At 38.2% G+C, this 12,375-nt stretch overlaps 1 protein-coding gene across 1 annotated transcript; it reads left to right on the top strand.

Moving 5' to 3' along the window:
- Positions 1 to 1,534: 1,534 nt before the first annotated feature.
- LOC121857549 (NADH dehydrogenase [ubiquinone] 1 beta subcomplex subunit 8, mitochondrial-like) lies at positions 1,535 to 9,995 on the top strand. The gene is made up of 4 exons (XM_042353633.1): positions 1,535 to 1,656; positions 3,144 to 3,364; positions 6,984 to 7,142; positions 9,839 to 9,995. The coding sequence occupies exons 1-4, from the start codon at positions 1,575 to 1,577 to the stop codon at positions 9,896 to 9,898; spliced, it is 522 nt and encodes a 173-aa protein (XP_042209567.1). The 5' UTR covers positions 1,535 to 1,574; the 3' UTR covers positions 9,899 to 9,995.
- The last annotated feature ends 2,380 nt before the right edge of the window (positions 9,996 to 12,375 follow it).

Below are 12,375 nucleotides of genomic sequence, written 5' to 3'. Positions count from 1 at the left end.
CCCTACAGGTAGAGTAATGATAAAGAAATGATGTGTGTGACTTATTACTCCATTAATATCCTATTGTTGTTATTATAAATTAGATTATTGATAAAAGACGTAAATAAGAATGATATTGTTATGTAATGTTTGTTTATATGTGTTAGTTATAGATGGGGTTTTTATATTAATGATCGCTATATATTTTTATCCCTCTCTTTTATTCCCCTCAAATAAAACTTCCCGTGAGGTTAAATTAATAATTATTATAGAAACAGTTATATTACCAGTTAAAACGCGACGTCTGTGGAGGAAATAATTGTATATATTTGTTAATGTACCCGCCATATTCTTCCTTATATGGCTAAACTATATTTATAATATTCACACCTCAAAGTTGTTACGGCGTTCTGCTCTATATTTCATAACTTATATACAATTTAAAGCATCCATTTAGCTCAAAAGAATATGATTATTTTATATCCTATTATAATACCATTGCCTATAGCTACCTATATATAATATGGCTACAATTCAATATCTTTTCTGGGATATACAAAGCGTGTTTATTACGTCCCCGTTCAACCTGGAAAAATAATGATCTTTGTTCATCTTAGGAAAAACAAATTGAGTGTTTATAACGTCTGTGTTCACCCTGGGAAAATATTGATCTTTGTTCATCTTAGGAAAAACAAATTGAGTGTTTATAACGTCTGTGTTTCTCCTGGGAAAATATTGATCTTTGTTCATCTTAGGAAAAACAAGTTGAGTGTTTATAACGTCTCTGTTACTCCTGGGAAAATATTGATCTTTGTTCATCTTAGGAAAAACAAGGCGAGTTGAGTGTTTATAACGTCTGTGTTTCTCCTGGGAAAATATTGATCTTTGTTCATCTTAGGAAAAACAAGTTGAGTGTTTATAACGTCTCTGTTACTCCTGGGAAAATATTGATCTTTGTTCATCTTAGGAAAAACAAGGCGAGTGTTTATAACGTCTGTGTTCACCCTGGGAAAAAATAAAATCCAGAGCCTCGGCCACTCAGCTGACGAGAGCAGTAAACAAGTAGATCTTTGTTCATCTTAGGAAAAACAAATTGAGTGTGTACCCTGGGAAAATATTGATCTTTGTTCATCTTAGGAAAAACAAATTGAGTGTTTATAACGTCTGTGTTTCTCCTGGGAAAATATTGATCTTTGTTCATCTTAGGAAAAACAAGTTGAGTGTTTATAACGTCTCTGTTACTCCTGGGAAAATATTGATCTTTGTTCATCTTAGGAAAAACAAGGCGAGTGTTTATAACGTCTGTGTTCACCCTGGGAAAAAATAAAATCCAGAGCCTCGGCCACTCAGCTGACGAGAGCAGTAAACAAGTAGATTAATGTTGTAACAAAACTACGAACAAAGTTAAAATATTACTAAATCATTTCCTCTTTAAAAATATCTTATATGGATATTATACTAGATAATATGTTATAAAGATTTAATTAAAATTTTTGCCTTTAGAGCTAATTTATAATTTTAAATAAATTAATACAATTTTTGGTATTTAGCTACGGAGTTCGTGGTAGTTTTATAACATATAGAGTCCGGCAAACATGGCTGCGCTAACAAGATGTCTCCTCAAAACTAAACCTTTAGGAAGCCTCACCGGCGTCCAGTTGACTCGAGCAGCGGGCAGTGAGTAACACAAGACAAATAACACTTTTAAGACAATTATATACTGTCTAGAATAACAGTAAATAGCCGCAATAAACTTAACCAGATCCATCCAATTCTGGGTTCGGGATGTGTTAAAGAATTTGTAGTTAAACGTTAAGTCTTTTTCACAAGTTTTTAACCATATTATTTATCTCTTTTGGTTCACTGAAATACGAAGAGAACTTGATCAATGAACCATGATTCATTGATCAATTTGTGTTTCTCCAGGTGATTTAGAATAGAGTTTGAAATTGTTGCTTCCAGTAATTTAAGTATTTTATATATTATGCTGGTCAGGCTCACCGGTCTATAGTTGTTCGTGGAGTGACTATCATCCTTCTTGAAGATAGGACTCACATAAGCCACTTTCCATTCACTGGGGACCATATGTTCATCCAGGCATTTACAAAACAGGATCTTCAGGGCTCGGCAAGCTCGTTAAACAACTCTCTTAGCACTCTAGGATGCACCATGTTAGGTCCAGGACTCTTATGGACCTTTAGCCTGGACAGTTTATTTTTAATACTCTCTTCTGTGAACACTATGTGGGTCAGTGCTGTGTCGAACAGTCTGACCTCAAACGCAGGAAGGTTAGTTGCGGCCTCTCTCGTGAACACCGAGGAAAAGAAGCCAACCTAAACTAACCTAACCTAACCTAACCTAAACTAACCTCACCTAACCTAAACTAACCTAACCTAACCTAAACTAAACTAACCTCACCTAACCTAACCTAACCTCACCTAACCTAAACTAAACTAAACTAACCTAAACCTAAAACCTAACCCCTAAACTAAACTAAACTAACCTAAACTAACCTAACCTAACCTAACCTAAACTAACCTCACCTAACCTAAACTAACCTAACCTAACCTAAACTAAACTAACCTCACCTAACCTAACCTAACCTCACCTAACCTAACCTAAACTAAACTAACCTAACCTAACCTAACCTAACCTAAAGATCCCGATATTTAGACTGCCAACATTACCCCGGATGACCGAAACTTAAATATTATCATAAAATAACAAGTAATGGTCTAAGTACTGAGCCTTGGAGCACCCCCCCCCCTCCCAACCAACCAACCAACCATATATGCCGAGTCATTATTTTCTGTCGGGGATAACAAAATAATAAAAATTTTCTTCCTCTACTGAATGAATGTTAAATGTTGTATTTTTAGGTTTGGTTAAGTTAAGTTGGGTTGTGTTAGGTTAAGTTGGGTTAGGTTAGGTTTGGTTTATTTATGAGTGATAATTTTTAGAGTGTACTACAGTGAACCTCTGTTTGACTGACCATATGGTGAGGAAAGTCCATTATATTGAGGCCCCACACCTAACAGAAACTCGATATAATGAACTTCCGCTTCCATATCATCCATTATATAGAGGTCTAACACCTAACGGAACCTCGATATAATGAACTTCCTTTTTCCCGTCAACTGTCAATTTTTGTCACTTTTTTCTAGATTGGAATAAGGATTGGAAGCCCAGTCCCTTCCCTGTGACCCCAGAGGAACGAGCCGCGGCCGCCAGGAAGTACGGTCTTCGCCCCGAGGAATACAAACCTTACCCGGACGATGGCCTGGGGTATGGTGACTACCCTGACGTGCCCCTCGTGTCAGCGGAGAGCCGTGACCCCTACGGTAACTGGGACTACCCTGAGCATCGGAGGAACTTTGGCGAGCCGGTGAGTTAGCTCTCTCTCTCATGTATTTGTGAAGGAACATTTGATAATCTGATCCAAGAATGTGATACAGTACAGGCAGTGGTAGACCTTGCTGACACTCTGACATGTTAGAGTGATACAGTATATATAATTTGTAATAAAAGTTTAAAGTCTTGCTATAATGGTTGATATACCTGTAACTTTATTTCTCTAGAAACAGGACCGCCATTTGCATTGACGTCACCAGTTTCAAACTCATTGATGCAGTCAAATGCCGCGTTCAGATAAGATTTAAGGGTGTTTTTTATGGTCTAAGTCATGGACATTTTGTAATTGAAGAAATGTGCCGTGAAGAGCAGCTTCAAACATAGGTTGGATGGATATACGAGCGATAGGGGTTGGGGCTGCCTAGTATGGGCCAATAGATCCGCTGTAGTTTCCTCCATTCTTATGTTCTTTTGGACATATAAAACTCCCATGTTCACACCAGCTCACCTGTCATGTACTCTCACCTGGTAGACTTTCTCTTCTTTTTTTTCAGTACAGTTACAGAGTATATCAGTACTAGACGGAGACACGAGTAAATTTAGAAGTAATGACATTGTCTGGACTTTTTGATAATGCCTGATGGACAACATAGTGCTGTTATTGTTTTGATGATTCACTAATGAACCACTGGGATATATCATCATTTTTATATTAATTAATGGTCAACTTTTACTATAACTACCATAAGAGTTTTCATGTTTAGATTTGAGATAGACTGTGGTGGGTAAATTGATAGACTGTGGTGGGTAAATTTAAGTTTAGGTCATTCCTGTACTTACACATGGTGACTGTTTTTTCTGATGGTTTGCGATGTGTTATGAACGATTTAGACCTATATTTCTATCACAAGTCACTAGTTTTGAGTTACTACCCCCCTCCTTTACCGATGTATGTTAAGCTAACCTTATAACTTACCGTAACCTAACCAAACCTAACCTAACCTAAACTAACCTAACCTAACCTAACCATAACCTAACCTAACCTAACCTATGATCTGTTTTTCCGTATGAGATCGAAAAATGTTTTGCAACAGAAATCCCGTAGAGATAATGTGTCTTATTGTTTAAAATACTTAATCCCGTAGTTAGAATCTTAAGGTTCCCCAGATGACCAAAACTAAAATAACATCAATATTGTTTGGAATGTTTATACAGTAGGGTCGGGATATATCACCAGATAGGGTCCCACGATGTTCGCTGTACAGTAAGATCTCATATTTCGTGGGATTTCATTTCGCGTTTTTGAATTTCGCGAGCACTACCTAATGTAACCGAGTCTTATATTTGGCGTAAAATATCGTGAATTTCGCGAGATCCAGCGGGCTGAATGCTGGCCACCGTCTTGAATGACGTCACAGCCCTCATACCAGTTAGTCATTTCTGCTACTACTCGTGTTTTGTCAATGCTCATTGGTTGCAACGCGATTGATGAATAGGGGAACGCTCTTTGTAAAATGCATACAAATGATGGCTATAGCGCGATTCCATCCTCAACGTTTTAAGCGTGGTGCGGGGTTATGCAATGTTTACAGTTCACATTCAACATCACATGTTCAATTGATTCGTGTCTTTTGTCTGTGAAGTGTTCATTAAGAGGTTCTCTGTAAATTCCTTTTTTTTTTTTTTCAAAATTTAGCCGTTACCCATAAATACTGTATGAAAAGAATAAGTAAATAGAATGTTTTGCAGTGAGGACTAATGACGGTTTACACCAGCGCTCTCTGTTTTCATCACGTAATCAGTTGAATCACACGGTTTCTGTCAATTACTCCGTGATTTTCTCCAGTTTTGTTGTGTTAGCGATAAATACGGAAAGACAAGGTAAGAAGGATGTTTCCAAGAAGCGTTTTGGTGATCGAATTTCCGGTGGTGAACGCAAAAGAGGTTTACAAGAACACATTATCGCGTTGTAGCCCGCGTCATCCTAGCGACCGCCTGGGCTGCTATTGTGTGCTATTTTGGATGGTGCTACCACCTGTCGAGTCAAGATCATGGCCTCTACCTCTACTGGGGGTCCTACTGGTGGGGGTGGGACAGACTCACCTAAGCGGCCAAATAAGGAAAAGGTGAACCGGGACTATCATAAGGGAGTTAAGTTTGTCAAGTACTCGATCCAGGATAAGCAGCGTGTGATTAAGTTACTTGAGGAAGGCCTAAAAACTAGTTTCCGGAAAGCACAATCAGGTCAATAAAGGCAGAACTTGTATCATCTGGAGGTTATAAATGGAAAAATCAGAGGTTGATGTAGAGTGGCCAGTCTATATTGTTATTTTTCCCATTAGTTTATGTATTCGAATTTGGCGCAATTTTTCCAGTTTATATTACTCGGGAAATATGAGATCTTACTGTATACTAAATCATGATATATAATTACTGTAATTAATGGGGAAAATAGGGTTAGGTTCTGGAGGCCAATGAAAGTGCCTAAACTTGACTTAACGAGTTTATTTTCGTACTAATTAAAGCACCAACGAACACTAGACTAAGGAACAACAGACTGCTTTAACTTCAGTATTAATATAAAGGAACATCATACTCGGCAGCACACGCCACACTGCCACCCTCACTTGACAATCCCACACTTACATAAACCAACATCAAAAATATTAGTTACAGTATTAAATCTTTTCCATTAAGCTTTCCATTATCTTCACTTTATTTTTCACGTCACCAGAGAGAATTTCCGTGTTTTCTTCACCCATTGACCTGCCATCATACTCATAATTTTCCGACCGTTGACTCGTCCATTGCAGGGTCTCTATTATTTTCCTCACAGCACAACACACATATATTGTTTCTCACTATTGATTTTTCGTTTGTTTTATTTATGGTTCTTTATTATTATTATTATTATTATTATTATTATTATTATTATTATTATTATTATTATTGTATTTTTGCCCCCCAGGCCCCAATATAAGCCAGTGACCTATGTTTGGGCGGGCTAATGCTTTCACTCTCATCCAAAACGGACAACAAATATCAACGTTGTTATTTTTTACGTCATGAATACAGTACAGTAGAAGGGGTCTGCAGGTTATGATCTGTACGGTTCTTGAGGACGTTCTTAAGTCACAAGTGTACTTAGAGAACAGTGTTTAAAATCCCACTATATCGTAGCTTAAGTTTTTATATACATCTAAAATCACTTAATTTAAGACAAAAGAACAAACAGAATGACAAGATTCATTAAATTAATCTCCGTAAAAAAATATTGGTTAGGTTAGGTTAATGTTAGATAAGGTAGTGGGGTAATCGTCAGGTGGGCCAGTATTGCGTGTTTTGGTACATTTGTCAATAATTACAGCTTAGGGCCCATGCAGAAACCTCTCGTTCACCTTATTGGAAGTAAGCCACGTGTGTTGACTTATTGTATTTATATATTTATTTTTAATATTTATTTATTTATTATTTATCATTTATTTTTTGTTATTATTTCATATCTCATTTTTTTCATCAATTATTTAGTAACTTATTATTATTATTTTTATCAATTATTTATATTAGTTTATTTCTTATCTTTTATTTACTTTTTTTTATTATTTTCATCAATTATTTACTCTACGTTATTTTTCACCCTTTTCCCCCGTCAGATCCACGCTGACTTTGAGATGTACGGCCTCGACCGGGTGAACGCGTCCCAGAAGCTGAGATTCTCCCCAAGACAACAAGCTCTGACATTCTTCGCTGTCATGGCTGGGTTTATGGGCATTTACTTTCTCCTGGAGGATAACAAGATGCATTGGCCTCATGTGAGTACTGTCTGTGTGGATGTGTGTGTCTGTGTGGATGTGTGTCTGTCTGTGTGGATGTGTGTATCGTGTGGATGTGTATTATTACTGGTAATAATGAGTTGATTTAAAAGAAATAGCAGTTAAATTGTTGAAAATATATTATGAACAGAAGTGATTAATTACATGCCAGTGACCTGGTTTGGTTAGGTTAGGTTATTTGCATACAGCAGGCATGGGCAACCTTTACTCAGTCATGGGCCGCATTACGATTTAGGCGTTTTTCTGCCGGCTGTTCCACCAATATTTATATCCTACCTAACCCAAAATGGGGGCAGATCCAGGTTCTCAGAAGGGGGGTTCAAAAAGTTGTGGGTGGGAGAACAGCAAGCCCACCCACCCAGGGGGATGTAAGCCCCAGAAATATGTTGAAATCTGACCAATATCATGGCCAATTTGGGGTAATTTCTGGGGCCATGTGCACTTGATATTAGGAGATATTCTGAGGTCAATAGTAAATACTGTATTTATGAGACACATCCACCAGAATAATGACATTGTTATTCTTGGCATATGAGGAACCACAATGAAACAACCTATAGACAAATGTATTTATTTTACTTAATGCACAAAGGCAGAACATACCATACAGAAAACTCAGATCAGACAACAATGACCCTAAATGGATAAATAATTATGAAAAGAATATTATTGGACAAAGGAAGGCTATAGGTTGGAGAATTAATCGTGGTGAAGTTTACCTCCGAGATTATTACAAGGTATTGGCCGGTAGGGTTAAGACCGGGATAGGAAAATAAAGATGAATAATGAACTGAAGATAACAAGGGAGGCTAAAGCAAACCCCAACGGATTCTTTCAAATGTATCAAACTAAAACACGAGAAAAGATTGGACCAATACAGTCAGATACCGGCGAGCTAACTGATAACGACAGAGAAATGAGCAATAATTAATCTGAGCAGGTATTTTTCAACAGTTTTCACCACTGAAAATTTAAACATGATACCCGAGGCACCGACTATATACAGAGATAGTGAAGAAAATAGATTAAGCGAGACAGTAGTGACTAGTAACGATGTTAGTAAGCAAATAGACAAACTAAAGCCTAATAAGTCGCCAGGTCCTGATGAGATATTTGCCAGAGTATTAAAGGAATTTAAGGAAGAGCTTAGTATGCCCTAGCAAAGTTGTTTAACATGTCCTTAAAAACGGGTGTAGTACCAGAATCCTGGAGGATAGCGAAAGTAATACCGATTTTCAAGAAGGGGGATAGATCACTATCCTCTAACTACCGCCCAATCAGTCTAACATCAATTGTAGGCAAATTACTGGAAGCAATCATTTCAAACTCTATTCGAAATCACTTGGAGAAGCACAAGTTGATCAATGATTCCCAACATGGCTTCACAAGCGGGCGTTCATGTCTAACTAATCTGTTAACATTCTTTTCATCAGTTTTCGAATCAGTGAACGAGGGGCACAATTATGATGTGGTATATCTCGACTTTAGCGAAGCCTTCGACAGAGTTCCCCACAAAAGACTAATAAGAAAAGTGGAGGCTCATGGCATTAAAGGAGATATTCTAAAATGGATTAGGGTGTGGTTACAGGACAGGAAAAAGCGGGTGAGCATCTACGGCACTAAATCCCATTGGAGCAACGTCACTAGTTGAGTTCCCCAAGGCTCAGTACTTGGACCATTAATATTTATTATACATATACATAAACGACATAGATATCGGCATAGACAGCAACATAAGTAAATTTGCTGATGACACTAAAATAGGGCGTGTAATTAAGTCTGACGAGGGCTCTGCAAAACTACAGGAAGATCTAAACAAATTTTTTGAATGGTCTGAAAAATGGCAGATGAAATTCAATGTGGACAAATGTAAAATACTGAGTATAGGAGATGTAAATAGGAAACCAGATCCCAGATGAACAACGATGTTATAGAGAAATCCAACTGTGAGAAAGATTTAGGAGTAATGGTAAGTAGGAATCTTAAGCCAAGTAAACAATGTGTTTTTGCTTGGGTTCATACAAAGGAATGTTAGTTACAAGACTAGCGAGGTCATCTTAAAACTATATCTTGCGCTTTGAGACCTCAATTGGATTACACAGTTCAATTCTGGTCACCGTATTACAGAATGGATATAGAATCCTTGGAAAGAATTCAGAGGAGAATGACAAGACTAATCCCGGGCATTAGGAACCTTGAGTACAGAGACAGGTTAAAGCATCTTAATTTGCACTCCCTCGAGAGACGTAGAGTGAGGGGCGATATGATCGAGGTTTATAAATGGAAGTCAGGGCTAAACAAAGGGGACATAACAAAGGTACTCAAACTATCCAACCAGGAGCGAACTCGTAACAATGGTTTTAAATTAGACAAATTTAGATTTAGACGCCAAATAGGAAAACATTGGGTAGTGGATGAGTGGAACAAGTTACCAAACATCATCATTAACTCGGCTACACTCGTTAGCTTCAAACACAGGCTGGATGGATATATGAGTGATAGGGGTTGGGTGTAGATGGGGCTGTCTAATATGGGGCAATAGACCTGCTGCAGTTTCCTTCATTCTTATTTTTTTTTTTTTAAACCTGTATACCTGGTGAACAGTCTGCTCTATACGTGTTAAAAGTATTAATTTATCACCTCATTTACTTATGATTTAAATATTTTCTTTCCAGCTGCCCAAACAATACCCTCAAGAAGGTGTCGTCCACTACACATTTGAGCCAGCTGAGTGAGTGATGGCATCTTGGGAGACTTAACATGTAAATAACAATGAGTATAAATATGTGAATTGTAACAGCTTAATGGTAACAATAAAGTATTCTTAATTTATTGTTCCTCATCATTATCTTCTGTATAATTCCTTACCAGCTGAAGATGGTAATAAAATGAACCTTATTATTTGTCCATTATTGCCAGGTATATATGTTTTATTTTTACTTATATCTTCTTCACCACTGGTTGGCTCGTTAGTTACCTGGGCAGTTGACAATTTCACTGGAGATGTACTGGCTCTCTGTTACACACTGTTGCCATGTACTAGGCATGAACTGATTCTCTGTTACACACTGTTGGCAAGTACTGGGCATGTACTGGGTCTCTGTTACACACTGTTGACAAGTATTGGGCATGTACCGGCTCCACATGTATCTGAACCTGCTCCAGTGTTGGTCAAGTCTGGTCTTGAAACAGCTCACACTCGGTGCCGTCACAACTGTCTCTGGTAGATTGTTCCAAGAGTTCACAACTCTCACTCCGAAAAAATTTGTCCTGACAGTTTTCTGGACCTGCGGCTTCCTCAACCTTGAGCTGTGATCCATTGTGGGGCAAACATCCACCACCTCCAGGTATGGGCACTCAACAGAGTAGTGAGATGTTTGTATACCCCAATTTGGTCCTCCTACACCCATCTGTAGTACTGTACTAGTTGCCTGGAGTTAGTAGCAGCACAAGATTGGTTACCTGTACTACTGATATCCTGACCAAGAAATAATACAGTCATGCGAGCAGATCTCACACCGTCCCGACACATATACAGATTTTGGTGTCTTTACTCATTCACGATAGTGGAAGTTTTCAAAGTGTAGTTGGAGATACGATGTGATTAACCCAAGCCAATATATGTTGGGTATTGACCTGAGTATAAATCTTCACCTGACTTCTCCTACATCACAGTACTTCTTCAAGGGGTGGGACACTACAGGGGTATATTGAACCATGTAAAGGTGCTACAGTAGTTTGGTGGTGAAGGAAACATGCCTTAGAGATGGACCTTTATTCCTGATGTGTCAAAGGAATAAATACATGGTATGGGTTACTGACATATGTACCACAGCGGTAAGGCACATCTCATTTGGTGTCACTGTTGTCCATTCTAGCCGCCATCTGGGCTGTAGTGTGCGACCAGGTCACTCGGCCTGTTTGGGTGTACAGCGTGATGTAAGCTGCTTCCAGGGGTTTTCTGGTCTTCTTGTTCATGCCCTGCAGTAAGACCTGGGCACCTCTCCCACCTGGGCAGATGTCCAGCAGTGTCTATTTAGTTAACGAAGACGCTGGTTGCCCCGTGGTGTCTGAGGTCTGCACGGTGTTCTTGTGGTCTTGTCTGTGGTCTTGTGCTGGTCTCTCTGTCTATGTCTCCAAACTTGGTGTTGGGCCCCAGGGTTAGCAGTGATTAAATCAATTTTATTTAATCACTTGATTAAATCAATGATTTTTTTGAAGAAAAAAATCTGATTTTTTAGTTTTTTCTTTTTTTTTCATCAAAAATTTAATGAATAAGAAATTTTAAGGTTTATAAAAGTAAACCCTTGTATAACTTTGTGGTGGCATTAATTTAACATATAAGTCATGGTAGTTCACAGTCAATATTCGTCCAGTTTCTTAAGCTGCATCCGTTTCACGAATGGGATTACATTACAGTCATCCCCCGGGTTACGGAAATTTGCTCTTACGAATTTTGTAATTTATTTTGTGTGTATTTGTTGGTAGAATACTGTAGAGGGCGAGGCAGGAGCCAGTAGTGCCCCTCCAGTAACTCTGATAGCAGCACCTTACCTCACCTCACTCAACATCATTTGTGGTGAGTTAAATTCAAGTGTTTTGTACAGGTTTATTTATTATCATATTATATCATAAAATAACCAATGTATGTGTTGAAAAAATATTTTCATTCATAAATGTTCTTATATTACGTCTTTTTGACCAAAATATTTCTGTGTTGGTTCTTCTATAGATATACAGTCAACCCTCACTTTACGCGGTTAATACAACCCACAGGGTACCGCAGAAAGTGAGAAACGCGTAAAGTGAACAACATAACATATGGGATTAATTGAAATAGAGACCGGGCCGACCCCCAAACTCCACTTTTTGACGACACACAACTATGTTGTAGGAAAAATTTTATCTTAACTTTATGATGGTATGCACACACAATTAATATAGAAGAAGTTAGGTTAGGAAAAATACAGTGGTCCCTCAGTTAACGAGCGCCTCGGTTAACGAGATTTCGGTTAACGATTTACCTTCCATAAGATTCTTAACTTCGGTTAACGAGCAATCCCTCAATTAACGAGCTTTTTAAGAGCCGACTTCAACATGTTTTTGCTTGCATTTGCCGGTCCACCAGCTGTAGTATTACTCCGCCAATACAGTAATCGGTTTTAGGGCTTAAATTCCACCAGCCTCAGGTCTGATACTCCTACTCGCGTTT

Source organism: Homarus americanus, unplaced genomic scaffold (assembly GCF_018991925.1).
Source record: "Homarus americanus isolate GMGI-L3 unplaced genomic scaffold, GMGI_Hamer_2.0 scaffold19065, whole genome shotgun sequence".
Classification (NCBI taxonomy): domain Eukaryota; kingdom Metazoa; phylum Arthropoda; class Malacostraca; order Decapoda; family Nephropidae; genus Homarus; species Homarus americanus.
Note: the sequence above shows the minus strand (reverse complement) of the source record. Positions and strands in the feature narration are given on the sequence as shown.